This window comes from Caretta caretta, chromosome 5 (genome assembly GCF_965140235.1).
Source record: "Caretta caretta isolate rCarCar2 chromosome 5, rCarCar1.hap1, whole genome shotgun sequence".
Classification (NCBI taxonomy): domain Eukaryota; kingdom Metazoa; phylum Chordata; order Testudines; family Cheloniidae; genus Caretta; species Caretta caretta.
The window spans coordinates 101,327,450-101,354,070 of NC_134210.1; the positions used below are offsets into that span (position 1 = coordinate 101,327,450).

Genomic DNA, 26,621 nt, shown 5'->3' on the forward strand with positions numbered 1-26,621 from the left:
AGGACATTTTCTGTAAGATTCTATGCAAAGTCCTTGGAGATGGATTATTTTTCACAGAAGGGTTGTGGGGTCTGATCACACCCTGTGAAAAAACCCTAACATGCTGTATCAGGAGATTGAAAGTACAAGGCTGGCACGAGTTGCAAAAGTTAATGTATTTTTTACATTACTTATTTACAAGACCTGATGAAGATGTTCCTTCATTTTAGTTGTTAAAATCCATGAAACCAACTCTGAACACTTTGGAAAAAAAAATCCCCTGAAAGATATAGCAGTAAATGCAGAGTTTAGCGCCAATCACATGTGACTGTGAGAAAGGTCCAGAACCGAGAAACCAAACAGCAGGGAAGAATGTTGGTTGTAGGGTCAGTACCAGTGGCTAGATTGTTTCACAAGCTAGTCAAGTCAAGAAGAGGTGCTGAAGGATATATGCAGTAGAAGATTACGAGCATTTTGTATGACACATACAAATATATGCTATGATCTGGGATGATCTGATTATATATATTAAGAGACGGTATATTTTTAGGAATAAAAAATGGTTAACATTTGAAGAACAAAGAGAAAATGACAAGGAAGAGGAAAACCCAGAATAAGAGTTCTTGCCAAAAATTAATCTCAACATGGATTTATTCTAATCTAGGAAAGAGAAAATCATGAAAAAAAGAATATATTTAAATACAAGTCACACTTTATATTCACAGTAAAAAGAAAAGGAGTACTTGTAGCACCTTAGAGACTAACAATTTTATTTGAGCGTAAGCTTTCAAAATTTGTTAGTCTCTAAAGTGCCACAAGTACTCCTTTCCTTTTTGCGGATACAGACTAACACGGCTGCTACTCTGAAACCTTTATATTCACACAGTGTCTCTTTATACACATTTCCACCAGGAAAAAAAAATATTACTAGTATTGACCATGTCATGAATTTTGTAGAGCAAAAGATTGAGTTTGGACTGTAGTTTAAGGCAGCAGATGTTTTCAGTTTGAATTGGAAGGAGTGAAAACAGCAAAAGGAAGGATTTTCATTTCTTCTTGAAACCATGCTTTGTTCTTAGGGTTCTTAGGCAACTTGCTATTACCTGAGCTCCACTGTGTTGGTAAAATTCTCCCTTGCTTACATCCTATGCGACTGATGTGCACTGAGTGCAAGTTAACTGTTTTCTCCACTATCAGGTGTTCTTAAATGGGGGAAAGTACTGCTATGTACCAACAAGTATGTTACACGAACCACAGAAAATCATGCTTCTACAAGTAAAAACTGGGTTTTTTCCTCTCCTTGAGTTAATAACTATAAAAGTAGTGTGTATCATTGTAAAACATTATGGCTCCCCTCTCCCCCATACACACCTCCCCATTATCTTTGAAAAGATTATTTTTGTTGCTTTCATACCTGTCTTTTGGTCACAGTGCCATCTACAGGATCCACATATTCAAAGCTGTCTGTTTTTTCCACACGGTAGACATTATTCCCAACAGCAAACTGCTGATTACTGAAAGATTTGTCAATGATCAAAGCCTCCAGGTCTCTCATTATGAAATATGCTGTTCTGGGTTCCAATGCTTCATAATCAAATCTTGCATGTAGGAATAAAACGAAAAGTAGTATGAAGAAATAAGTAAACTCCACCCAGCAGAAAGATTCTTTTTGCATAGAGCATGAGATGCTCACAATTAGTAATTTACTGCAGACATGGAAAACCAGGCATGCAACTGAAGTGCCTAGTGCAAATGAAAACAGCTCTTCCATTTACTTACACACTTTTGTGCTCCTAAGTCCTCCATTCCATGAAATGTGCAAATCTGTCAATTAAGTTTAAGAGAAAACTGTGTGCCCTAAGTGGTTAATGCACTTATATGCTTAAAAGACAGGTCCACCCTCAACCCCTGTCCCCCTTGACACATCTGTGCTCTCTTGTTGGGCCACTAACACAAAGTCTGCAGACTGTGTAGAGTCAAAAAGTCGTCTCCTGCTGGGAGTCTGGCGTTAGCAGCAAAGAAATTAACAATAAGAGAACAAGGTTATCAGCTCTAGCCTTCTCCCCAGTCTTGGCTGCCCTTAGCGTTTCTATCTCAGGGCTGTTCAAACCACACACTGAATATTTTCCCTTCAGAAAGCCACTCCCGCCTCTTTTATTTTCAGCTGGAATAACCAACCACCTGCCTCAGTGCATTAGCAGAACCCACTTAGAAAATACTGATATACTTTTACATTTTGAGATGTTATTAGCAACAACAACAACTTGCTTTCAAACAACACAGTTTACACAAAGAGATCTGTTACACGCCACATAAATACCACACCATTAATAAAAAGAAAAGGAGTACTTGTGGCACCTTAGAGACTAACCAATTTATTTGAGCATAAGCTTTCGTGAGCTACAGCTCACTTCGTCGGATGCATACTGTGGAAAATACAGAGGATGTTTTTATACACACAAACCATGAAAAAATGGGTGTTTATCACTACAAAAGGTTTTCTTTCCCCCCACCCCACTCTCCTGCTTATCTGCTATTACCAGCAGGAGAGTGGGGTGGGGGGAGAGAAAACATTTTGTAGTGATAAACACCCATTTTTTCATGGTTTGTGTGTATAAAAACATCCTCTGTATTTTCCACAGTATGCATCCGACGAAGTGAGCTGTAGCTCACGAAAGCTTATGCTCAAATAAATTGGTTAGTCTCTAAGGTGCCACAAGTACTCCTTTTCTTTTTGCGAATACAGACTAACATGGCTGTTACTCTGAAACACACCATTAATATGTAGCCAACTCTGGGCTGCAAGGCAGCAACCAACTGGCACACTGCATGGTCAATAGTCAGGGGTAGAGAAAGAACTTTGCTAAGGAACAAAACGTTTTATGGATTCCTTAATCTCTGTTGGGTAAACATTCACCCTGAAGAGAGGGCCAGCCCAACGCCTACGCACCCCATGAGTCACACTTAAGCCCTATTTTGAGATCATATGTAGGAGTTTAAAAGTGCGTAGACCTTGGGCAGGACCATGAATTTCACCCCTCATAGAGAGCAGGCAGGATGTTGGTCCTGTCAAAAAGGCCCACATACAATAGAGTGCCTGGCACTCAATTTATCTATCTTTGAAAGACGAAGAGCTGAGTAAACTGCGCTGGTTTTTTAACTTATGCTTCAAGCCAGTCTGGTTCAAGTTAAAGCTGAGACTTAGACCACTAACATCCCTAAGAACGCTGTTCAATCTACGGCAGATTTTCATTCTGTGCATACACCTGAAGTGCTGCTAAATGCATTTCACTATTAATAGCAACAATGCTAATCAAGCCAAACTTGCCCCAGAATTGTCCTAGGAACATACTAGCCTACTGTGTTTTGTAACAATTATCTGCACCTGCAATAATAGTGGCGGCCAAATTTTGTCCAGTGATCTCTGACAATCTCTTCCACACTCTGCTTTCGAGCTGCTATGATTGAAAGCCAGACTAGCACAGCCCAGAGTCCATCCTTCTCTCGGATGTGGTCAGACCCTAAAAAAAGAAATAAGTAATGCACATTTATTAGCAGATACAGCAATGAAAATGCAAACAACAGTTCCAGATGAGAAGCATAGAGCAGTTCATGTCAATTTGGTTTTTTTGATACAGTAAAACAATAACAGACATTTTCCAGACTGAAAGCCAAAATAATTGTTTAAAAGATTGTAAGGAAGAGAGAGAGAGAGCCAGACACGTCAGAATCCACATTATTAAAATTCAACAAAAGATGGGAAATTACTTGGCTCCCAAGAGTGTAAATGTTATTACATTCTTAACCATTGTGATTCCTGCTCACCATTGTGCAGGATGATATACATAATTAGGACTGTTTCCCAGAACTGGGCCAGATCATATTAGCCCTCTCCTAGTAATTAAGCAGAATTCTCCAAATTACAGAGTTCAGCTGCAACTGCATCTCCTTGTCTGCCCAGATGTTCATAATTGCCCTGACATCTGCCTTGGGCCAACCTGCAACATGCTTCTTCTGAAGCAGTTAGGTTAGGCAGAAATTGCAAGAGAGTAGATACTGGTGAGAATGGGAATGCAATGAGGTCTAAGAGGCATGCTTCCAGAAAACTTGACTTTATGTTACTCGACGACGGAGACTTGAATGGAAAGACAAAGCCAAGCAGTGCCCGGGGAAGGTGTTGCTAGGACTAATTGCAGCATGGCAGCTCTGTCGTGTCACCACTTGCTGTCTACGCTGGCATTGCACCAATGGAGACATTTAATGGCACAGTGGCTAGGCTTGCTCCGAGCAGGCATGGTCCACATGAAGCTCTGCCTCCTTTATGAAATCACTGCATAGTCTACCTGCCTACCCTGATTAGACGGCCATAAGGGCAGCTGATTGGACAATCTGCCTGAGGGATATTCCGTGTCACTGAAAAACATTCAGCAAAATCCTCTAGCCCCAAAGCCAAACAAACATAGAGGATAAAATTCCCTGCGTGAAAAAAAACAAACGGAACATAAATCCTGCAATACCAAGATCAGTTTGCAATTTTGTTGCTTTCTACAATATTGTGTAAAATCCTGTGCTTCCATGTAATAAGATACCTGTCTTTTTCTACATTATGAAGGTATATAGTTGTCCCAATGTAAACTGATGCACTGCTGCTCGTACGTGCCAACTCTGACGTAGGGTTTCGAGGCTATTGTAGGGGGCTTGCGGTGCTGCCACCCTCACTTCTGCGCTGCTGCTGGGGGTGGCGCTGCCTTCGGAGCTGGGCAGGTCTCGCATGGCAGCTGCTGGCTGGGAGCCCAGCTCTGAAGGCAGCGTCGCCACCAGCAGCAGCGCAGAAGTGAGGGTGGCCTGGAATGGTCTTGCCTCCCTTAATTCTGCGCTGCTGCCTGTAGAGCTGGTCCCCCATTAAGCAGCCACCGCTCTCTGGCTTCCCAGCTCTGAAGGAAGCAACGCAGAAGTAAGAGTGGCATGTAGGGTTGCTAACTTTCTAATGGCATAAAACTGAACACTCCTGCCCCACCCTTCTCTGAGGCCCTTCCCCCGCTCACTCCATCGCTGTTCCCTCTGTCGCTCACTCTCCCCCACCTTCACTCACTTTCACCAGGCTCAGACAGGGGGTTGGGGTGCGGGATGGGGGTGCGGGCTCTGGGGTGGAGCCAGGGATGAGGGGTTTGGGGTACAGGAGGCAGCTCCAGGCTTGGGCCAAGGGGTTTGGAGTGCAGGAGGGAGATGTGGGCTCCAGCTGGGGGTGTGGGCTCTTGAGTGGGGCCGGGATGAGGGGTTCGAGATGCAGGAGGGAGTTTGGTGCAGGAGGGGACTCCAGGCTGGGGCAGGGGGTTGGGGTGCAGGAGGAGGCTCAGGAGCGGGTGAGGGGGTTGAGCTCTGTGGGGTCCCAACGGCACTTACCACGGCTCCCAGGAAGCAGCCACCAGGTCCCTGCAGCCTAGGGTGACCAGGTGTCCTGATTTTACAGGGACAGCCCCAATATTTGGGACTTTATCTTATATAGGTGCTTATTACCCCCACCCCATCCCGATTGTTCACACTTGCTGCCTGGTCACTCTACTGCAGCCCCTAGGCACTTGGGCAGCCGGGGAGGCTCTGCGCATTGCCCTCATGCCCGCAGGCTCTGCCCCTGCAGCTCCCATTGGTCATGGTTCCCAGCCAATGGGAGCTGCAGAGCTGGCCCTCGGGGCAGGGACAGAACTCAGAGCCTCCCTGGCTGCCCATGCGCCTAGAGGCCACAAGGACCTGGCAGCTGCTTCCGGGTCCAAAGCGGAGCTAGGGCAGTCGGCAGGGAGCTTGCCTTAGCCCCGAGACCCCGCAGTGCCTCCAACCGGACTTTTAATGGCCCAGTTGGCAGTGCCAACCAGAGCCATGAGGATCCCTTTTTGACCAGGCATTCCAGTCAAAAACCAGATGCCTGCCAACCCTAGTGGCATGGTATGGTATGCCCACCCTTACTTCTGTGCTGCTGCAGGCAGGGCGCTGCCTTCAGAGCTGGGTACCTGACCAACAGGTACCGCTCTCCAGCTGTCCAGCTCTGAAGGCAGTGCAGAAGTAAGGGTAGCAATACCACGACCCCCCTAAAATAATCTTGTGACCATCCCGAAACTCTCTTTTGGGTCACGACCATAGGCGCCAACTGCGTGGGTGCTCTGGAGCTGGAGAACCCATGGGGAAAAAATTATGGGTGCTGAGCACTCACTGGCAGCCCCACCATCAGCTCCCCCACACCGTGCAGTGTTTGACACCCACTGGTGGCCCCGCTGATCAGCACCTCCCCCTCCCCCTCCCCCCCTGCACCTCCTGCCCACCGTGATCAGCTGTTTCACAGTGTGCAGGAGGCTTTGGGAGAGAGAGGGCAGAGCGAGGATGCAGCGTGCTGGGGAGGGGACAGAATGGGGCAGGAAGAGGCAGGGCAGGGGTAGGAAAAGGCAGGGCAGGGGCAGGGCTTTGGAGGAAGGGGTGGAGTAGGGGCAGAGCCAGGGGACAGCACTCCCCAGCACATTGAAAAGTCGGCATCTGTGATCACGACCCCCAATTTGAGAAATGCTGGTCTCCCCCGTGAGACCAGATTTCACAGTCCGTGACGCATTTTTCATGGCCATGAATTTGGTAGGGCCCTAGGAATAAGCTATTCACCAGAAGATCAGAAAGGAGCCTCACCTTCTACCCCATGTATGTTGTTATGGGCTAGACAGGACTGCTGGGCCCAGGCACTGAAACATCAAGTATTAGGCTTTCAGATATTACAATTATGGGAGGGCTGTACAAACACTTATACGATATTAGCAACAAACAAAGGCAGGGTATACAGCTAAATCCATCAATGATCTGATCTGGCGTAACAAATCATACATTCCTTTATTACATAACCACTTACACAGCACAATTTGTTAGACACATATAGTAAAATGTGTACATTATTCATTCAGCAAAATGCCCTGTACATCATCCTATCTGCATGAAATCTGAACTAGATAGCACAGATGAGTTGCATTTTGATTTACCAAATACTTCATGTGCATTTTATTGAACCAAAATGGTCCCATGAAACATGGGCAGAGGAATTTTTGGAATGGCCTCTGTATGTTCCAAGCCTTATGTTGGCATGGCCTGAGCTCATAAATTTCCATGAAGAGGGGTGAGCGTACACACGTATCATTCTTCTGATCCACGTAGCAGCTTTGGCATGTTCTGTGACCTTTGCACGTCCTTCAGGAGGACAAACAGCATGGTGCCACTACGGAAAAAGGGGGAATGGAGGAAAGAAAAGTGGTGGCAATAGCGTGGATGGAAAAACTGAAAGCAATGCAGATTCTCCAGAATCCAAAGTTACCAGTAAAAATGCCAGCCTGTTCGGAGTACAACAATAATTCTGTGTGTACAGCAGCAGTCATTTTCTTTTACAATAAAAACAAACCCTACTACACCGTTGGCATCTCTCAAAATCTGTTGGTCATTCTCTCTCATCTTTTAACACTGCTTTCCCTTCCTCAGCATTTCTGTCAGCCACAGGTTGGCTTATTATTTCCATACATGTTTGTTTTATTCATTGCCCTTATTTCTTTTTGCAGATTTAAAACCATTACTTCTGCTAGTTGAATGTGTACTTAACTTATTATACCCTCTGGTTTTCTTGGCCTTCTACCTCTCAATTATTCCTACTGACCTAGCTGAAAAACATGCAGTGTTTTGGATGAAGCCAGTTGCCATTTCCCACCTCAGTTTGACTAATGGTATCTTTACTTTTGTAATGCCAACGTCCCTGGGTGGATTGTTGGCACCGATCAAAGCTGGGACCTCTCAATCTTAATACAGGAGCCCCTACTGCCTGAGCTAATAGACCAACCCCTCTTATCCAGGGTCATATCTAGGTGGGACTCACCATCGCTATATGGTCCACCCACCACTGAGGGGACAGAGTGCCATACTGAGCAGACATAGCTTACACTTCAGTTCACACATTCTACATCATGCTAATCGGTTGTCCAGTAGCCATGGATCAGCATATGGGTAAGAAAGAATATAAGATCTGCACTATTTTTGTAACCTAATCAAATTAAAGATGCACAACAACAGGGTTTAATTCTGTATAATTCTTTCTTTGAAAAACCCTGAAACACTAGTGAATTCTGGCCTGTGCTTCAATGAAGAGACGGGCTGAAAGGCAGGAAGGGCAGCTTAATAGCAGAGATAACACATTTGTGTCTATTCTCTTATACTTAACTAACCTTTGGCATGCCTAATTAAGGCAATAATAACTACTCAATTTAAATAGTCCAAATACCATGCAGTTTTACACTGAAGTGTAATCCCACAGAACGAGCTTGCAAAGAGTGTCAACTGGTGCAAAAATTGTCCTGTTCTAATAGATCTGGTATTATAAGCTGTCTGGGGCAGAGACTGTGTCTCCTACTACAATAGGGCCTCAATACCGAGTAAGAGCTCAGAGCACTATTTTAAATTAATAATAATATGCATTAAAATAAATATCTTCTTGTTTTCTCCCAAATTACGCTAGTCAATGCTATCAGGGACATTATTTCTCCAAATGCAATTTTTAAACACAAAATCAAACTGAAAAAAATGTTTAGCCTCAATGGGAAATTATTTTGTTTGCACTTCCCTTGTACCTTACAAATTCTTCCTCTTCCAGTGGTCCACAGCTTGCTGATATTTTAAGGAAACTAAGATTTTTGGGGCCACATTCTTATCTCTGTTACACCATTTAAGCTAATGGAATTACTCTGGTTTTACACTAGTGTAATTGAGACCCGCATACAGCTCTTTAGGTCTTTTTAATAGCAATAAAACATCTACTCTACCACTCTTAGCTTTTCTATTAAGCTTGTGGCAGAAAGCCTCCGATGTTGCTGACATATGGAAGTTTAGAGCTGAAGTACGAAAACATGTGAAAATGAGATGCAGCATTTGCCAAGGTGGATATAAGCAAGATACATCAAGTACATAGATTTCCTAATTCTGATTAATAGTTTGCTGATGAAACTTAGATAAGAATTGCTGCTGTTGCCTTTCTCTGAACTGTGTCTTGGGTATTACTCATAATACAGCAAATTACTAACCTCATCTGACAAATTCTCCACACTACTACAAAAATGGAAGAAGTTTTTAATGCATTGGTTCAACTCCAAGATTAGCTGCCAGAAAACAAGTCTGGGAAACACAGCCCTATGGGATATTTTCAAAATCTTTTGTCCTTTTATAGCAGAAAATTTGCTTTTATTTACTGGCCACTGCAAAATCTGTTTTTGTTATAACACCAGGGGATTGCATTATTTGGGAACTACAGCTGGGTTGTATTACCTGGACATAGAACCATTCACTTTTAAGTGCTGTCAGGTTAGTATGACAATAAATGTGATAATTTAGATGCAGGTCTGTAATATCCCTCTTGCTTTTACAGAGTAGCAAGGTCATTGTGTTGGCCAACTGGATGGTAGATTCCTTTAAATATGAAATTCTGAAAACTAAAGAACTGCCAAGTTTCCTATCTCTACAGTGAGATCATTAAGGAGAAAGTCTTAACACAGAATCAAATTCCCAGTGCAAGCAGAAACTGGTGAAGGGCAAGGTAGTCTAGGACACTACGTAAAAGAGAAAAGGCTCAGAGTAATAATACACATACTTATTAATAAAACACTTTGCATTTATAAAGCACTGTTCATCTGAAGATTTCAACGTGTTTTACAAACAAGTTTCATGTCACATCAGATAGACAAGACTTATTAAAATCAATTGGCAGATGGAGAAACTGAGGCAGCGAGATGCAGACATAACATTTCATAACTTGGTTAATGCAAAGAGCCATGTGGGTGCAATCTAGCAGTTCAAGTGGGAACTGGGCACCATGCGGCCTTTCAAAGCTAGTATTTGACTGTACCCAAGTCGCCTGAGCATCCAGTGGCTTGAGTACCCTGAGGTGGTGGCTCAGGACTGGAGTACATTTTTGGCAGTGCTTGGGGACTGCTGCAGGTGCTCCACAGTTAGTAGGCCAGGATGCACAGGTTGTGGAACTCAAGCAGCAGCCATCCCACAGGCTGCTTGAGGCAATTTGTGCAATGGCACCCCCACCTACACATAAGAAACGCCATCTATATTCCAATCAGAGTCAGCATAACCTACGGGTGGGCAAACTTTTTGGCCCGAGGGCCACATCTGGGAATAGAAATGGTAAGGTGGGCCATGAATGCTCACAAAATTGGGGTTGGGGTGAGGGAGGGCTCTGGTTGGGGATGCGGGCTCTAAGGAGGGGCCAGAAATGAGGAGTTCAGGGTGCGAGAGGGGGCTCTGGGCTGGGGCAGGGAGTTGGGGGAGGGAAGGGGTGCAGGCTCTGGCTGGGGGTGAGGGGTTTGGGGTGTAGGAGGGTGTTCCAGGCTGGGATTGAGGGGTTTAGAGGGCAGGAGGGGGATCGGGGTAAGGGTTAGGAGCATGGGGGGAGTCTCAAGGGGTGCAGGCTCTGGGCAGCGCTTACCTCATGCAGGTCCCAGAAGCAGTGGTATGTCCCTTCTCCGGCTCCCACATGAAGCACTGGAGGGGGCCATTGGAGAACATAGGAGCTGAAGGAGGGCCATGCCCTGGCTTCTGGGAGTCGTGTGGAGCAGCCCCCGACCCTGCTCCCCAGCTGGAGAGCCGGAAGGGGGCAAACCCCAGCCCCCACTCCCCAATGGGAGCTTGAGGGCTGGATTAAAATGGCCGGCAGCCAGGATCCGGCCTGCAGGACGTAGTTTGCCCACCCCAGCATAGCCCTTGAGATCCATGCACGTGGGTCCTTTGAAAGGGCTGACATTCCACAATATGCTGCTTCTGTGTGCCTCAGAACTTCCCAATGACCTGTATGGTTACAGACCATCTGTGCTCAGGACACTCATTGGCCAGCACTATCCTTAGCAAAACCCAGTCTCCAAGGGTACGTCATGCATATTCACATGCTATGGAAATACTGTTGTTAGTTTTTATTTTTTTACAGCATAATCATGTATTTTTCCTGGTGCTGTTCCTTTAAAATGGCAAGTGACCAAAATCCTTCCCCTTTCTGTGTGCAATGGAAAGTAATAGTTCTGGGGCATATCTGCAGTTTCTGCTGGCTGCAGTCCTTACCACTTGTGAATGAGTCAGGAACCACACTGGCATGGTTCATTGTCATGTGGGAGGGAGGCTGAACATAAGAATATAAGAATGACCATATTGGGTTAGACCAAAGGTCCATCTAGCCCAGTAGCCTGTCTTCCGACAGTGGCCAATGTCAGGTGCCCCAGAGGGAACAGAATAGGTAATCATCAAGTGATCCATCCGGTCGCCCATTCCCAGGTTCTGGACAAACAGATGCTAGGGACACCATCTCTGCCCATCTTGACTAATAGCCTATGGATGGACCTATCCTCCATGAACGTATCTAGTTCTTTTTTGAACCCTGCTATAGTCTTGGCCTTTACAACATCCTCTGGTAAGGAGTTCCACAGGTTGACTGTGTGTTGTGTGAAAAAAAATACTTCCTTTTATTTGTTTTAAACCTGCTGCCTATTAATTTCATTTGGTGACCCCTAGTTCTTGTTTTATGAGAAAGAGTAAATAACACTTCCTTATTTACTTTCTCTACACCAGTCACAATTTTATAGATCTCTATCATTTCCCCCCCTTAGTAGTCTCTTTTTCAAGCTGAAAAGTCCCAGTCTTATTAATCTCTCCTAATACGGAAGCTGTTCCATAACCCTAATCATTTTGTTGCCCTTTTTTCAACCTTTTCCAATTCCAATATAGCTTTTTTGAGATGGGGCAACCATATCTGCACACTGTATTCAAGGTGAAGGCATACCATGGATTTATATAGCGGCAATATGATATTTTCTGTCTTATTATCTATCACTTTCTTAATGATTCCCAACATTCAGTTCACCTTTTTGACTGCCGCTGCACAGTGAGTGGATGTTTTCAGAGAACTATCTATAATGACTCCAAGATCTCTTTTTGAGTGGTAACAGCTAATTTAGACCTCACTATTTTATATGTATAGTTGGGATTATGTTTTCCAATGTGCACTACTTTGCATTTATCAACATTGAATTTCATCTGCCATTTTGTTGCCCAGTCACCCAGTTTTGAGAGATCCTTTTGTAGTTCTTCGCAGTCTGCCTGGGACTTAACTATCTTGAGTAGTTTTGTATCATCTGCAAATTTGCCACCTGTTTACCCCTCTTCCCAGATCATTTAGGAATATGTTGAAAAATACTGGTCCCAGTACAGATCCCTGGGGGACACCACTATTTACCTCTCTCCATTCTGAAAACTGACCATTTATTCCTACCCTTTGTTTCCTATCTTTTAACCAGTTACTAATCCATGAGAGGACCTTCCCTCTTATCCCATGACACTTTAGTTTGCTACAGAGCCTTTGGTCAGGGACCTTGTCAAAGGCTTTCTGAAAATCTAAGTACGCTATATCCACTGGATCCCCCTTGTCCACATGCTTGTTGACCCCCTCAAATAATTCTAGTATGCATGATTGGTGAGGCATGATTTCCCTTTACAAAAACCATGTTGATTTTCCCCCAACAAATTATATTCATCTATGTGTCTGACAACTTTGTTCTTTACTATAGTTTCAACCAGTTTGTCTGGAACTGCAGTCAGGCTTACTGGCCTGTAATTGCCGGGATCACCTCTGGAGCCTTTTTAAAAAATTGGCATCACATTAGCTATCCTCCAGTCATTTGGTACAGAAGCTGATTTAAATGATAGGTTAAAAACTACCGTTAGTAGTTCTGCAATTTCACATTTGAGTTCCTTCCTCCCATCTGGTCTTGGTGACTTATTACTGTTTAGTTTATCAATTTGTTCCAAAACCTCCTCTAAAGACTGAATGGGGGGGTTGTCACTATAATTTATTCAAATACCTTTCAACTTAAGGGTATAAGATATTGGAAGTCAGTAAGGGCTCAGACCTGTCCACAGTGTGGAACCACCACTATACTAACTCCACAGATTGACTTGAGTATGGCAGGGAAAACTCTACGCCTGTTGGTCACATAGGCTAGTATTTTCAAAGAGGCCTAAGGCAGTTGGGTGCTCAAATCCATTGAAAGTCAATGGTAGTTGGGTGCCTGACTCTCTTAGGCTCCTTCGAAAATTCCAGCCACAAGCAAGCCAACCCTCCACCACCCATGCATGGGGCTTTCCTATCAATTCAGGTGCTGATGAGGTTATTTTGCTGGATCAGTGGCCAGGGGGGCACAAGAGTCCCATGGGAAGGCTGCAGACGTGTGACTGACCTTGGAGGGAAGAGAGAACCTATTGACATTTAGAAACAGGGAGAGGAGCACTAGATGAATGGTATAACATTAGATAGCCATCTGGTTGAAAAATCTCGGGTCTGGCCACCCAGCTGAAGCCTCAGTATCCAGAGAACTTGGGCAGAGACAAATGAGAACATATTCTGAAAGGAAATAAACTTCCCAGTTTCCTTTAAAATGCCCCCTCTTTTCTGAGTCCTCTAAGGTCCAAGGACTGTGTAGGCTGCCCTTTGAAAAACAGTCACATGAATGCTTGGTGTTTGCTTTTCTATGAAAATCTATAACAGAGAAATCATTCCAAACATCAAAGAACTTCCTAGAATTCTTACCAAAATACAAAATAATTAACTTACAGACTAACAGTCTAGCTATTCAGATGTACTTCTATGCTACCACCGTTATCCAGAGTCAAGACTTTTTTTTTTGGGGGGGGGGGGGGGAGAACTGCAGTGAGATGCACTCCTCAACATATTTAGGAATAAGGAAGAGACAAACACACAGTGGAATTTATTCAGTTATTTCCATATCCCACAAATACCTTTAAATGCAAAACTTACAGATTGCATAGATAGATGTTTCACATGTTTGCAGAATGTGCTGGAACTAGCAATCCTATGTTCCTGATGGGCTATTCATATTTGCTTTGCATTCTGTATGTCACTAATTGGCTTCATTAACTAATGAGGTAGAGGAGGGACAATTTCTTTGGGAAAATGTGGCTACTGACTGGATGACATTGAAGTAGTTTTATTACAAAGTTCTTTCTGTCACTAGAACCATTGGAAAACCAGACAATGTCCTAAACAGAGACACCCGCAACAGGTTCAGTTTAATGCACAGATACTCATAATAAATACACATAATGACCATATACACATGCACAAAATCCATCAAATTGCTGGCACAGCCAGTGAAGAAAAAATTGTTTTTGCAGTAGGACCAGGAGAAATTTTTCTGGGTCCTGTGCCATTCTAGGATGGAATGGCAAGCAGCTTACCCACCCCCTCAGAACGAGTTTGGCCTACTGTTTTTGCTACTGAAACTCTGATATTTCATAACACAGGTTACGTGGCACCCAGAGCTTAAAGGTCACCTATTCAAATTTGAACTTTCGAGGGTCCATGGTCAATTATGCCAGGGAATTAATTTGCCGAGTCTTCCTACCACTGAATAAAGAGGTTGGTGCCCAATATCCCACAACAGAATAAGCAGATTTAAGGTTCTATGGCAAACATTGTTACTGGATTTCTTACCAGTGCCAAAGCTTTCTTCTCCACAAAGTGAGCATCGTCCAGAATCCATCAGATTTGAAAAAAACCTCCAGCCTGTTGGTGTTTCATACACAGGGACTTTCAGTGCCTTTGCCACCCTAAAACAATAAAATACCATGATTAAGACTGTGCATTCACTTAGATGTGGATGTAAGATTTCACAACAATTGCTACAGGGGAGTGATGTTCTGGGTCTTACCATACCTCAAACACATTTAGAAATGGACTTTGATGTAAACAAAAGGGAATGACTGCACAAAGGACCCTTGAGTGGAATTTATTTCATCCAGAGCTTGGTTGTGTTAACCCTCTGGGCACCATGCAAAGCTTGTCTTTATTTGTGTATTTATGGGAAACTCAGTCTGAGGAGCTTTATTAGTGCCCTGATTTTTTGTCAGGGCGTAATGGTTAGTCACAACAATAGGAATGGGCAGAGCAGTTTATTGTATGATTTTATGTGAACATTTTGTAGAGATGCCTGGAGCATGGGATGGGCATTTATTATTTTATAAATCACACTGAATAAATAAATGCTCAAACTGCCAGAAATTTTTTAAAAAATAAACTATTCCTTTATTAGCTTTCTCAAATAGAATATAAAATACATTCTCCTCCTAGGACCCAACTGAGGACTTATGAGAATTTAATGTTGCTTCTCTCTTTATTGCTAACTGTCTGCTTGTTTTCATTCTGGGTCTGGGATTTTCTGTCTACTATTTTTTAAGAAGAAGAATGGGATTTGAGAGATAGTCAAGCAATGTGACTTGCTCAATACATGGCATTATCTCTCTAGAAACACCCTCAACATATGAAGTTAGGTTCCAGTCTTTGAGACACTTAATCATAGGCATACCTACTCATGTCAGTAAAGTTATGTGCATGTTGAGTGTTTGTAGGATTGGTGCCTTAGTCTGTATATTCCATTAAAAAAAACCCTGCATCTTTTTATTGCTCATTTTATTAAAGTAATAAACACAGTTAATCTTGTGCATTATCATCTGCTTTTAGGTCCCAATCCCACAGAAGAAAGCAATGTTCAAGATTCAAACAATTCATCTTTTTTCAAATGTAGCCATATCTAGGTGAAGAAGATCATTAAGGATCTGAACTTGCAAATACCAACATGAGTGCTTAAGCTTGTAGTCAGGAGTAGTGAAATCAATGGGACTGCTCATGAAAGTCAAGTGAAGCATGTGTGTAAAGGCCTTGATGATTGGCTTCACCTAGGTTTAGCTGCATATACAAAAAGATGAGTCTCTTGTCTAGAGCAATTCTTTTTTCATAAAAAAGTTAGACATAAAATCCCTTTGTCGGGCTAATACCAAAGAAGTGATCAACAAGGAGTCTCTCTGATCAAAGACCAATTATATGCTATCGAATAAATACCCTCCAATTCCTGTAACAGAGTCAGCTTCATGCAGTTCCTTGATACCAGGGAAAGAAAAGAACTCCAGCCCATCCAGTGCTTTGGAGTTCCAATCTTGAGCCCCAAACTAAGGCAACAGTCTGGCAGGTCTTCCATGATCTCTGGCCACCCTGTCCCCTGAGCTCTATTCAGTCCTCCAGACCACAGTCTTTATTATTAAATATTTATATTATAGTAGCACTCAAAGGTACCCATTGGGATGAGGACTCCATTGTGGCGGGTGCAGTACAAACACCGAAAGAGACAGTTCCTGTTCCTGAGGGAGGACCCTGGAGTTCAGATAGTTGTCTACTGGCACAGTTCCTGGATCCTCTCCAGGAAGCAGAGACACAAAGATCCCTTAGACAGGTTGAACAAAAAAAAAAAAAGAAATATCATCTTTAAATCCTTTCTTGCTCCAAAGGAAGAGCTGGCGGAATCTGTGGATCTCTCTTGCTCCAGGAGAAGGGAAAAGCACAGACTTAAAATCAATTTTCAACTCCCATCTTGTAGCAGAAGAGCACAAAGAGCAGTCTTTAAATTCCTTCTTGTTCACAAAGGTTAACTAGAATCCAGTACAGTCAGCCAGTCCTTGCCCTCTGACCAGCAGCCTGGCTATTGAGCCATCCCTAGCAGCTGTCTTCTCCCCCTTTATAACTGCTCCAGGTGCCTTTCTAGGAGGCTAACAAGGCCCAGCTGATTCAGAGTTCTGTCCATTAACACTTGCCGCTCCACCTAGAACCCTATGGCTTTTTACCTCTGACACATCTCTGTTCCTTTGAAGGGCAGTAGATCCAACAGCAGCCAGTGCTCCAATTGTAGGCACAGATGGCTGTCATACCCCAGCTCTTACAACTCACATGTAAATCAAAGTGATGCACTATTTTTTAAACACCACCAATCAAATTTTAAAGAGTGGATAATTTTTTGGGCAGGGATAAAAATAGATTCTTCACATCCGTAAATCGAGTATCAAAAGGTAGAATGTATAAAAAGTGCCTAAAAGTCCTATTGAAAGCAATTAGGACCGATATCCCTAAGGGCAGATGCACTGCTGCAGCTGTGCCATTGTAGCACCTCAGCGAAGATGCTACTATACCAACGGGAGAGCTTCTCCCATCGGCATAGTTAATCCACCTCTGTGAGAGGCAGTAGCTCTGTCAGCGGGAGTAGCCCTCCTGTCAACATAGCGTTGTCTACGTCAGGGGTTAGGTGGGTATAACTGTGTCACTCAGGGGTGTGGATTTTTTAACACCCCTAAGCAATGTAGTTATGCTGATGTAAATTTATAGTGTAGACCTGGCCTAAGTCAAACCCACCCAAAATTTCCAACCTGTTAATTGTCACCAGTTTGCTAGCAAAGAGATCCATTTACTTTTCCAAATTCCCAATTAAAAACTCATTTTTGTATTTATGAATGAAATCTCATATAAGTGTTTTTCTCGGAAGATTCTTTGATCCGTCAATGCTTAAAAAACCTGTCCAGTAAAATTAAAGGGACACTTCCAATTTTATATCTAGCCAAATTAAATATAGTTTAAAGTGTTTCAGTTACACATATGCCCCATAACCCCCTTGCCAGATTTTATGCTTAAATAATATTTCCTATTTTTAAAAAAATATTCTCCCCTCTTGCTTTGTAGAAGAGTTACACAAAACAAGGAAAACTGACTATAAAGAAGGAAATGGAAAAACTTGGTATACTCAGAGTATTGCCAAACACAAAGTAAACAAACTAAAGAGAAATATTTTGTTTCTCTCTCATCTAATTTAGTTATAGTCATTTTTGCATGTTACTTGCCACAACAGGGCTAACAAATTTCCCTTTAAATTCAACATAAACATTAAAAAAGATTCCAATCCGCATTTCTCTTCTCGATCAGATAAACACATCAGACCTCTTCCTTCTCTTCTTCCTTCCTTCAAGAGTCAAGCAAACTAAAGATAATGAACAAAGAAAAGAGACTAGAAGGGCAAACTCTCTGAGGTCCTGAATTAGAGCAGGTTGATATATGGGGGAAAAATTGTGAAGAATATAAAAATGTCTAAGCCTTTTTCATTCTGTTTCAGAATGGGTTTACTTTATTTGATATTTTCACAAAAGGTTTAATCAAATTTTTGCTTCAAAATTTTTCTTTTTGAAAATGTTAATTTTTTGGTTTTCCTATCTAACCCTTTTTCATTTTTTCCCACCTTCCTTTTCCACTTGCCACTGACAAAGGAAGTGAGGGAGGAGGGAAACAGAAAACCAAAAAGACAAAAACTGAAAGCATGGCTCCATTTTTCATTTTACAATTTTGTCAGGAAAAAAAATGAAAAGTTTGAAAAATATTTTTTCACGAAAATTTTTGACTTTTAAAAAGGGCCTCTTTTATTAAATATTTTTAATCTGAAAAACAGCAAGCAGCTTTAGCTCTGATCTTGTAAGTGATTCCATATGGGCACCTACACAGAGACCCACAGATATCGATGGGGCTCCATGCAGGCACAGGGGTCTGTGCACATTGAGTCACCTGCAGAATCAGGGCCTAAGCTGCGCCAGGCATCGTAGCCCATGGCTTCTCCAAACAGAAACAAGACAAAACAGTCAAAATGCCCCAAGAGAGCCATTTCCCCTGAAAAAGCTTGTCCCTTCTTTCTAGAAGATAGAAACCATGCAGAATACAGCATTCAAATACACCAAGTATACAAATCAACAATTCTTCTCTTGACATGCTTTACATTGTGATGATCACCCCAATCCTAAACTGTAAAGGTGAATTGATTAGTGTGGGTGATTAAAGCCAATGATCTTCTGACATATTTCTTCCAGCAGTCACCACCTGATGTCTGGGGTGCCCCGGCAAAGACTGGATATGAAAACCAAAAATCAATTCTTTTGGAGACATAACTTCTCCCACAAGTGACAGACTCGCTAAACCTCATCACATTTAAGTAGCACACCTGTAGCAGACAAAAGGTAAATGAATGGCCATGCTCTAACGTTTCTCAGGCACAAAAGCAACTAAATCATTGCACCTCACTGGGAAAATACTGTTACTTTTTTACTTCAGATAAAACGTAAGAATTATCCACGAAGGAGAAGGGGACTTGAACAGAAAAGGCACCAGTAGGAGGCTCGATCCTCAACTTGTTTACCCTGTGTTTGATATAGACCAAGGGTCGGCAACCTTTTAGAAGTGGTGTGCGGAGTCTTCATTTATTCACTTTAATTTAAGGTTTTGCGTGCCAGTAATACATTTTAACGTTTTTTAGAAGGTTTCTCTCTATAAGTCTATTATACAACTAAACTATTGTTGTATGTAAGCAAGGTTTTCAAAATGTTTAAGAAGCTTCATTTAAAATTAAATTAAAATGCTGATCTTACACCGCCAGCCCGCTGCCAGCCTGGGGTTCCGTTCACCTAGGCCGGCAGCGGGGCCTGCGGCTGGGACCCCGGCTGGCAAGGGGCCGGCAGCCAGAGACCCAGACTGGCAGTGGGCTGAGCGGGGCCAGCAGCCAGGACCCCATACCAGCAGTGGGCTGAGCGGCTCAGCCCGCTGCTGGTCTGGGGTTCTGTCTGCCGGCTCCTGCCGGCCAGCATCCCGGCTGCTGGACCCGCTCATCCCGCTGCCGGTCTGGAGTCCCAGCCCTGTCCACATAGAGTAGCTACCTACCTTCTCCCTGGTTCTGGCCCATTCTCTTCCTCTCTCTGCACTGAGATGAGGGTGGGAGTGCACTGAGAACAGGGCTGGGGGTGAAGGAGCAGGCTGGGGGTTGGGGTGCAGGGTCTGGCCAGGAGCTAGAATGAGGGAGGGGGCTCAGGGTTGGGGCAGGAGGTTTGGGTATGGAGCACTTACCTGGGCAGCTCCCATTTGGTGCGAGGGGTGCAGGTGGGAAGGTGTGTGTGTGTGTGTGTGTGCAGGAGCTCCCGTTTGCTGCTCAGGGTGGTGGTGGGGATGTGGGGGGTGCAAGAGTCAGGGCCTGGGGTGTGGGGGTACTGAGGGTGTGTGAGGAGGGTGCAGAAGTCAGGGCAGGGGGCTGGGTATGTGTGGGGGATGCCGGAGTCAGGGCTGGGATTGTGAGGGGGGGGTGCAGGGGTCAGGGCAGAGGGCTGGGGGTGTGGGCTGGGGTCATGGGGGTGCTCCAGCCCCCTGCCTGGAGTGGCTCACGGCAGGGGGCTGGAGGGGATATGCCGCTTCCACCCCCTTCCCCAAGGTCCCCGGAGCAGAGAGCATGCTGCAGCTCCGCTTTTCCCTCTCCCCCTCTGTAGCAAGGGCCGTCAGCCGATTGGCCGCAGGGAGGGGCAGGAACCCTGCACGCTGGGGGAAGAGGCAAGCTTGCCTGCCCTACAAGGAGAGAGCGGTGGGTGGAGAAGAGTGGGCCGGGCTGGGCGGGATTTTTAATTGCATGCTGCTGTCCCCGGCAGACAGCAGCATGCCGTTAAAAATTGGCTTGCGTGCAGTCTTTGGCACTCGTGCCATAGGTTGCCGACCCCTGATCTAGACACTGAGCTTCTTGGAGCAGAACTACGTCTTTCTTTGTTTGTACAGCACTACCCACACTGATGGCCTTTAAAATATACCATCATATGAAGCAGATTATATCATACAGAGCTGAACAGGCGGCCACTTAGGTCAGCAGAAGATCAGGTACAGAAAAATATTTAAACTCTGTTTACTGTGACAATAACTATGGGCTAGGAAGGGCAGATGTTCCCGATTTGCTAAGAGCAGAAAAATCTCTTGAGGCAGCCCTAACAATATCCCAAGGCACTACTGTGCTTGCAAATGTTTCCAAGGTCTTGTGTCCCCACAGCTGACAGTGTTTGGGGACAGGAAATTCTCTCACTTGTGCTATTCCAAATTCCCTGACCCTGGGATGATCACGTTAGTCCTTCACAAAGGATGAACTGCTTCCAAGACCCCTCTCAACCACCAGCACAAGTTTCCAGGGGTTGTTATGCTAGTTCAGACATTTCCATTCACCAGGCCAGCATTGCAAATAAAGATGCTGATTTTGTTGGCCTTACTTTTATTTTAAACCAAGCCTCTAAAACAAAAAAAACCTTAAGTATAATAATAAGTTTATGGTGCGAAATGCTAGATTTGTTTCCTAAAGCTTTTTTTCCCTCCTGGTCTTGACTGGCTTGAAAGGAGATAAAGAGGTATAAATAAAAATCTATATCAGATTTTGTTTTTTCTGTTTCACTGTACTAAAGAAGAAAGAGTTAGACAGTGTTAGGTTAATGAGGCAACATGAGCTAGTGGATAAGGAAGTAGCCTCGGAGCCAGCAGCCTTGAGTCCTAATCCTAGCCATTCTGTGTGACTTGGGGCAAGTCACTCCACCTTTCTGGCTCTCTTTTTTTCCTCCCACCTGTTGTATATCTAATCTATGTAGACTGTAAACTCTTCAGAGCAGAGAGTGTCTCACTATGTTACTTAGCACAATAGGGCCTCGATTCCAAATGGGCATTTAGCGGCCACTATAATACAAATAATAATGTTCAAAATAAATCTCCCCTACTCTTAGAGCTACAAAAGGAGAATAAAGAGATGAGCTTCAATGTTAAGTATCAGAGTAACTGCCGTGTTAGTCTGTATTTGCAAAAAGAAAAGGAGTACTTGTGGCACCTTAGAGACTAACCAATTTATTTGAGCATAGGCTTTCGTGAGCTACAGCTCACTTCATCGGATGCATACTGTGGAAACTGCAGAAGACATTATATACACAGAGACCATGAAACAATACCTCCTCCCACCCCACTCTCCTGCTGGTAATAGCTTATCCAAAGTGACCACTCTCCCTACAATGACAGGTTTCAGAGGAACAGCCGTGTTAGTCTGTATTCGCAAAAAGAAAAGGAGTACTTGTGGCACCTTAGAGACTAACCAATTTATTTGAGCATGAGCTTTCGTGAGCTACAGCTCACTTCATCACATCTGATGAAGTGAGCTGTAGCTCACGAAAGCTCATGCTCAAATAAATTGGTTAGTCTCTAAGGTGCCACAAGTACTCCTTTTCTTTCTCCCTACAATGTGCATGATAATCAAGGTGGGCCATTTCCAGCACAAATCCAGGTTTTCTCACCCCCCCACCCCCTACACACACAAACTCACTCTCCTGCTGGTAATAGCTCATCCAAACTGACCACTCTCCTTACAATGTGTATGATAATCAAGGTGGGCCATTTCCAGCATAAATCCAAGTTTAACCAGAACATCTGGGGGGGGGGAGAAGGGGTTAGGAAAAAACAAGGGGAAATAGGCTACCTTGCATAATGACTTAGCCACTCCCAGTCTCTATTTAAGCCTAAATTAATAGTATCCAATTTGCAAATGAATTCCAATTAAGTATGGCTGCATTAGCTTTGGAAGACCATGACACACTGCTAATAATGCATGGCTATAGCTTCATCAAAGGGTTGGGAACGTGTAGCTCGCAGCATCCGTGGGAGTTCAATCCCTGTGCATTGCGATGAGAATATGCCTTTTAGACAGCACAGCTTTGAAGAAATGTGGAACTCATGAGTGTAATTTGTTTCCACTGGTGGACCTTAACTTATGTTAAAAAATTAAAGTTCTGATGATTCTGGAGGTCTTTCAAAAACATTTTTGAATACCACTTTTGCAGTGACTACAGATTCCTTCAGAAAAGTAAAAAGCTCTTCAATGTAGTCTTTTATCTTTTGCTGTTCACCTCAGAAACAGAAACACATCTCTGGCATCCAATATCTATTTTCAGATTTGCTGTGTAGCTTCAAATCTGCCGTAAAATGGTCCCATTTTCCACATCCTTGTGTGCTGTCCTCTAAGGGCTGAAGTTCAGAATTATGAAAGGCATAGTGAAACCTGAGCAGCCTCTCCTTTTTCCACTGTCACTTCATGGAGTTAAAGGGCAGTGAAGTGAGAGCCCATAAAATAAGAAACGTATCTTTATGCAACATATAGCCAGCTGATGGAAATGACTGCTCCAAAAGCCATATATTAAATTCTTAGAAGAAGCCACACAAAAGTTTCTTAACTGCAGTAAAGAGAGCGCATCAAAATCCCCATCAAAAGGGGAATAACATGTTCAACAGATTTAGCAAACAAGAATGCAAAACAGGAAAATATTTATAGAGGAAGGAAACAAATATTTGCTATCCAGGAAGTTATTGAACATTCAGAGCCAGAGACAATGATCAGAGGAGAAAATTTCCATTGCTTCCACCCCTGCAAATTAATCACTATGAGGAGATGATCAAGACAAGAACTGCGGCTGGTTCTCCTACAGAGCAGAATTAGAACATTTATTTCGACATACCAAAAATGTGTTTTCCCTGAGTTACAAGGTATGCACATCTGCTAACCAGTCAATCTGCATGCAACTACACAGGCAGAACTACATCCGTCAGCCACTGACAGGGGCGAGCATGGCCAGCTGTACTGAAAAGCCTGTCAGTTGAGACAGCTTCCATAGCAAAGAATACTATCCCCTGTGGACTGAAACTTGCTAATAAGTTTAGAAGCACTATAGCAATAAACTGAATTCCTACAGCAGAGCATAACTTCATGAATCAATTTGAAAGAACCAAACAGGACTTTTTATCCTACTGGCCAAAGAAATACTCCAAACGAGGGAGGTTCAGACCCCTGGACCTTTCAACTTAAGAGAACGGAAACTGTCACTAACTCAAGGTAAGTGTTCCTATTCTCTTCCATCTACAAAGTCCACAGATCTGTTAACCAATGGGAATTATATAGCAGTGTGCTTTCATGGAGTCTAACAGAACTATATAAAGAGTTTTAAAATTCCTTTTCTACTGATGGGTCACCGCACTGTGATGCATCCTCCCACCAAAGGCAAATTGCAAAATTTTGAGATTATGTGAATGGATGACCAGGTGGCTGTCCTACAGATATTATGCTATGGAGGACAAGAATTCTTTGCCCAGGGGGGTGTGACCACTCTCAATGAGGCGGCTTTGATGCTGGCTGCTAGAGAGATTCTGGCTTGTAGCCTTCGTGCCTGGATGCACCGTTTCATCCATCTTGAAGCTCTTTTCTTAAGATACTGGATGGTAGAAAATGAATAGAGTGTTGGACTTACAAAAAACCTGTGTGTGGCAGATGTAGCGCTTGAGGGGTGCTATCAACATCCAATGTACACCCGAGTTTCTCTCTTGGGTGTGATGGCTCTGGACAAAAAGAGGGGAGCATGATCTGTCTGTGCGATAAACTGAGTTAATTTTTGGGATACAGGCTGGACCTGTTCAAAGAACAACTATATCATTGTGGAACGTGCAGTACTGTTCCTGAAAAGGGAGGACCCCAAGCTCTAACACATTCTGGAAGGTGGCAATGGCCATCAGGAGGGACACCTGGATGGAGAGGAAATACATAGACACCTTCCTGATGGGCTCAAAGGGATGCAGAGCCCCCCTGTCTGCGGACGAAAGTATGCTATTTAGTGCAGCCACTTGACATTTTAACAGTGAAACTGTGTCACCCTGGATCTGGCCCTCCTGCAAGAGCTCCAAGATCTGCAATACAAATGGTGTAGGAGGAGAGAAACTACATTTCTCGTTCTATGGCTTGAACTTCCACCAAGTGCCAGAGTCAGAAGGAATTGTGGAAGTTTTTCTAGATGCCAGCAGAGTGACTATTATGCCTTCCTCGTATCCCCTCTCATGCAAGACTGCTCAAAAGCCAGGCAGGTAGCCTCAGGTACTGTGGCTCTGGTCCCTGGGAGAGCAGATACTGTCTTAAAGGGGGACAGTGGGGTCAGAGTGACCCACATTGAGGGGACTAAAAAAACCAGAGCCTCCTTGGCCAGTAAAGAGCTACTAATACTAATAGCACCCTTTCCCTCCGGATCTTCTGGATAGTTCTGGGTAGCAGGAGGAGATGAGGAAAGGTGTAGGCGGCTTACTGGCCGCCTCTGGGAGACAGCATCTGCGCCTATTACCCTTGGGTCCTTCTGTAGGGAGAAAAAGGAGGGCACCTTGCAGTGATGTGAGATGCAAATAGGTCAATGAGTGGATTCCTGAATTTCCTCACGAGGAACTGAAACAGAGAAGGGAGATAACAAGTTGAGTGTCCTGGAGAATCAGGCTGTCTCCCACTTTACCACAGCCCCCTTGATCACAGGGCATATATGGCAAACTTTGCTTATTGGGAACCTTCATCCACTGCTTCCTCAGCATCCTGCCAAAACACAGACCAACATACCAATTCTAGACACATTTTCTGTCACTCTTCCCAACTGTGGAAGACCAACCTCCCACAATCCCTGCTCAAGCTATCTGAGAACAGCAGTTTAAGGCAGAGGGGTGTGGGGATAAATTTGCAAGCTGAATCTTGGGGCCTGCCTTTGGATGGATTCAGTTGCATGGTTACACAGGGGGCCCAAATTTGCTTGAAATGGCCCTAAAGCTGATGTTTCTGGGCATAAAATGACTACCTACCAGAGAGTCAGGAAGAAATTCCCCACATTTATATCCCCATCCTTAAATAGGGTGTATTGGAAACACTTTTCTGGATATGTTTAGTTGTTAGGTGTTGCTGCCTTCCAGTCCCAAATGTTGTCCACTGTGTTATCCACACCACAGGTCTCGTTCTTTGTTCTACTCTAGTTCCTATCTGCTAATAAGCCACAAGTAGAGAGCTGATGGGAGTGAAGTAAGCCGGTGGCAAGGCAGACCAACGAAGAAAATATGAATACAGAGATATGAGAGGGGAAGAGGGCAAGAAAGTAAGGGAAACAGGAAACAAAAGAGGGAAGTTGAAAGGTACAGAACAAAGCGTGGAAGAAGAGGAGAGAAAGTCCAGATCAAAAAGTGGGAGAGGTAAAAGGGACACACAGAAGAAAGAAGATAGAAACAGGAGGGTGGAAAATATCTTGCATCACATTCATAACTCGAGGTGTCTGTGTGCCATACAGCAGCACTAGGAGCTTGAGAGATATGCCCTGAATCGTAGTTTTGATCCTACTGGAGATGATTTTCGCAAATGCAGATGGAGAGCCAAAGTGAAAGGCAATGTAAGTTACACATCAGAATGAGTTTAACTTGGCATAACTTACATACCGAGTGGGTAGAAGGGTGGAGCATTACATCAGGAAAAGCAACTGATAAGACAGCATAAGAAGGTTACTTTCCTTGTTCCAACTCTACCCTTCTATCCCTCTGGTGTGTAAATTGCACCAACTTACTGATGTGTAACACACACCGTCATTTATGCCACACGTTGCATATGACCCTAAAAGCCTGAACTGGCAAAATGCTACAAACCAGCCCCTCTTTTGTCAGTCAAAGCAGAGATCATAAAGATAATCCATTTTGGTTTTATGGTGAAACTATTCTCTTGCAGTGAGTATCTAGAGTGGCATGAGCCCAAATATCCCATTTTAAACAAAAAGTATCAAATAATGATACATTACTCTGTAAAATAATCAGAAATAACATTCTGATAGGTCCCAATTCAGCACAGTTCTTTAGCATGAGATTAGTCCCACTGAAGTCAATGGGGCTACTCGCATGCTTAAAGTTAGGCATGCATTTCATTACTTTGCTGAAGTGGGGCCATAATTGGGCCCATTCCAACCCCTTGATCCAAAAGTTAGTTCGGAATTTGGAAGTTCAAGCACATTTGTATTTAGATTTTTTTTTTATACCAAAGGTTAATTTTCCTTGT

General features: G+C 43.8%; 1 protein-coding gene across 1 annotated transcript in view; it reads right to left on the reverse strand.

The window, feature by feature from the left end:
- The window catches only part of PGM5 (phosphoglucomutase 5), a 106,954-nt gene that overhangs the window by 27,203 nt on the left and 53,130 nt on the right, over positions 1 to 26,621 (reverse strand). The window contains exons 7-9 of the mRNA XM_048849350.2: positions 14,543 to 14,658; positions 3,365 to 3,500; positions 1,394 to 1,577 (exon numbers count right to left, since the gene is read on the reverse strand). Of these exons, the coding sequence (XP_048705307.2) occupies positions 1,394 to 1,577; positions 3,365 to 3,500; positions 14,543 to 14,658 (436 nt within the window). The remainder of the gene's footprint in view (positions 1 to 1,393; positions 1,578 to 3,364; positions 3,501 to 14,542; positions 14,659 to 26,621) is intronic.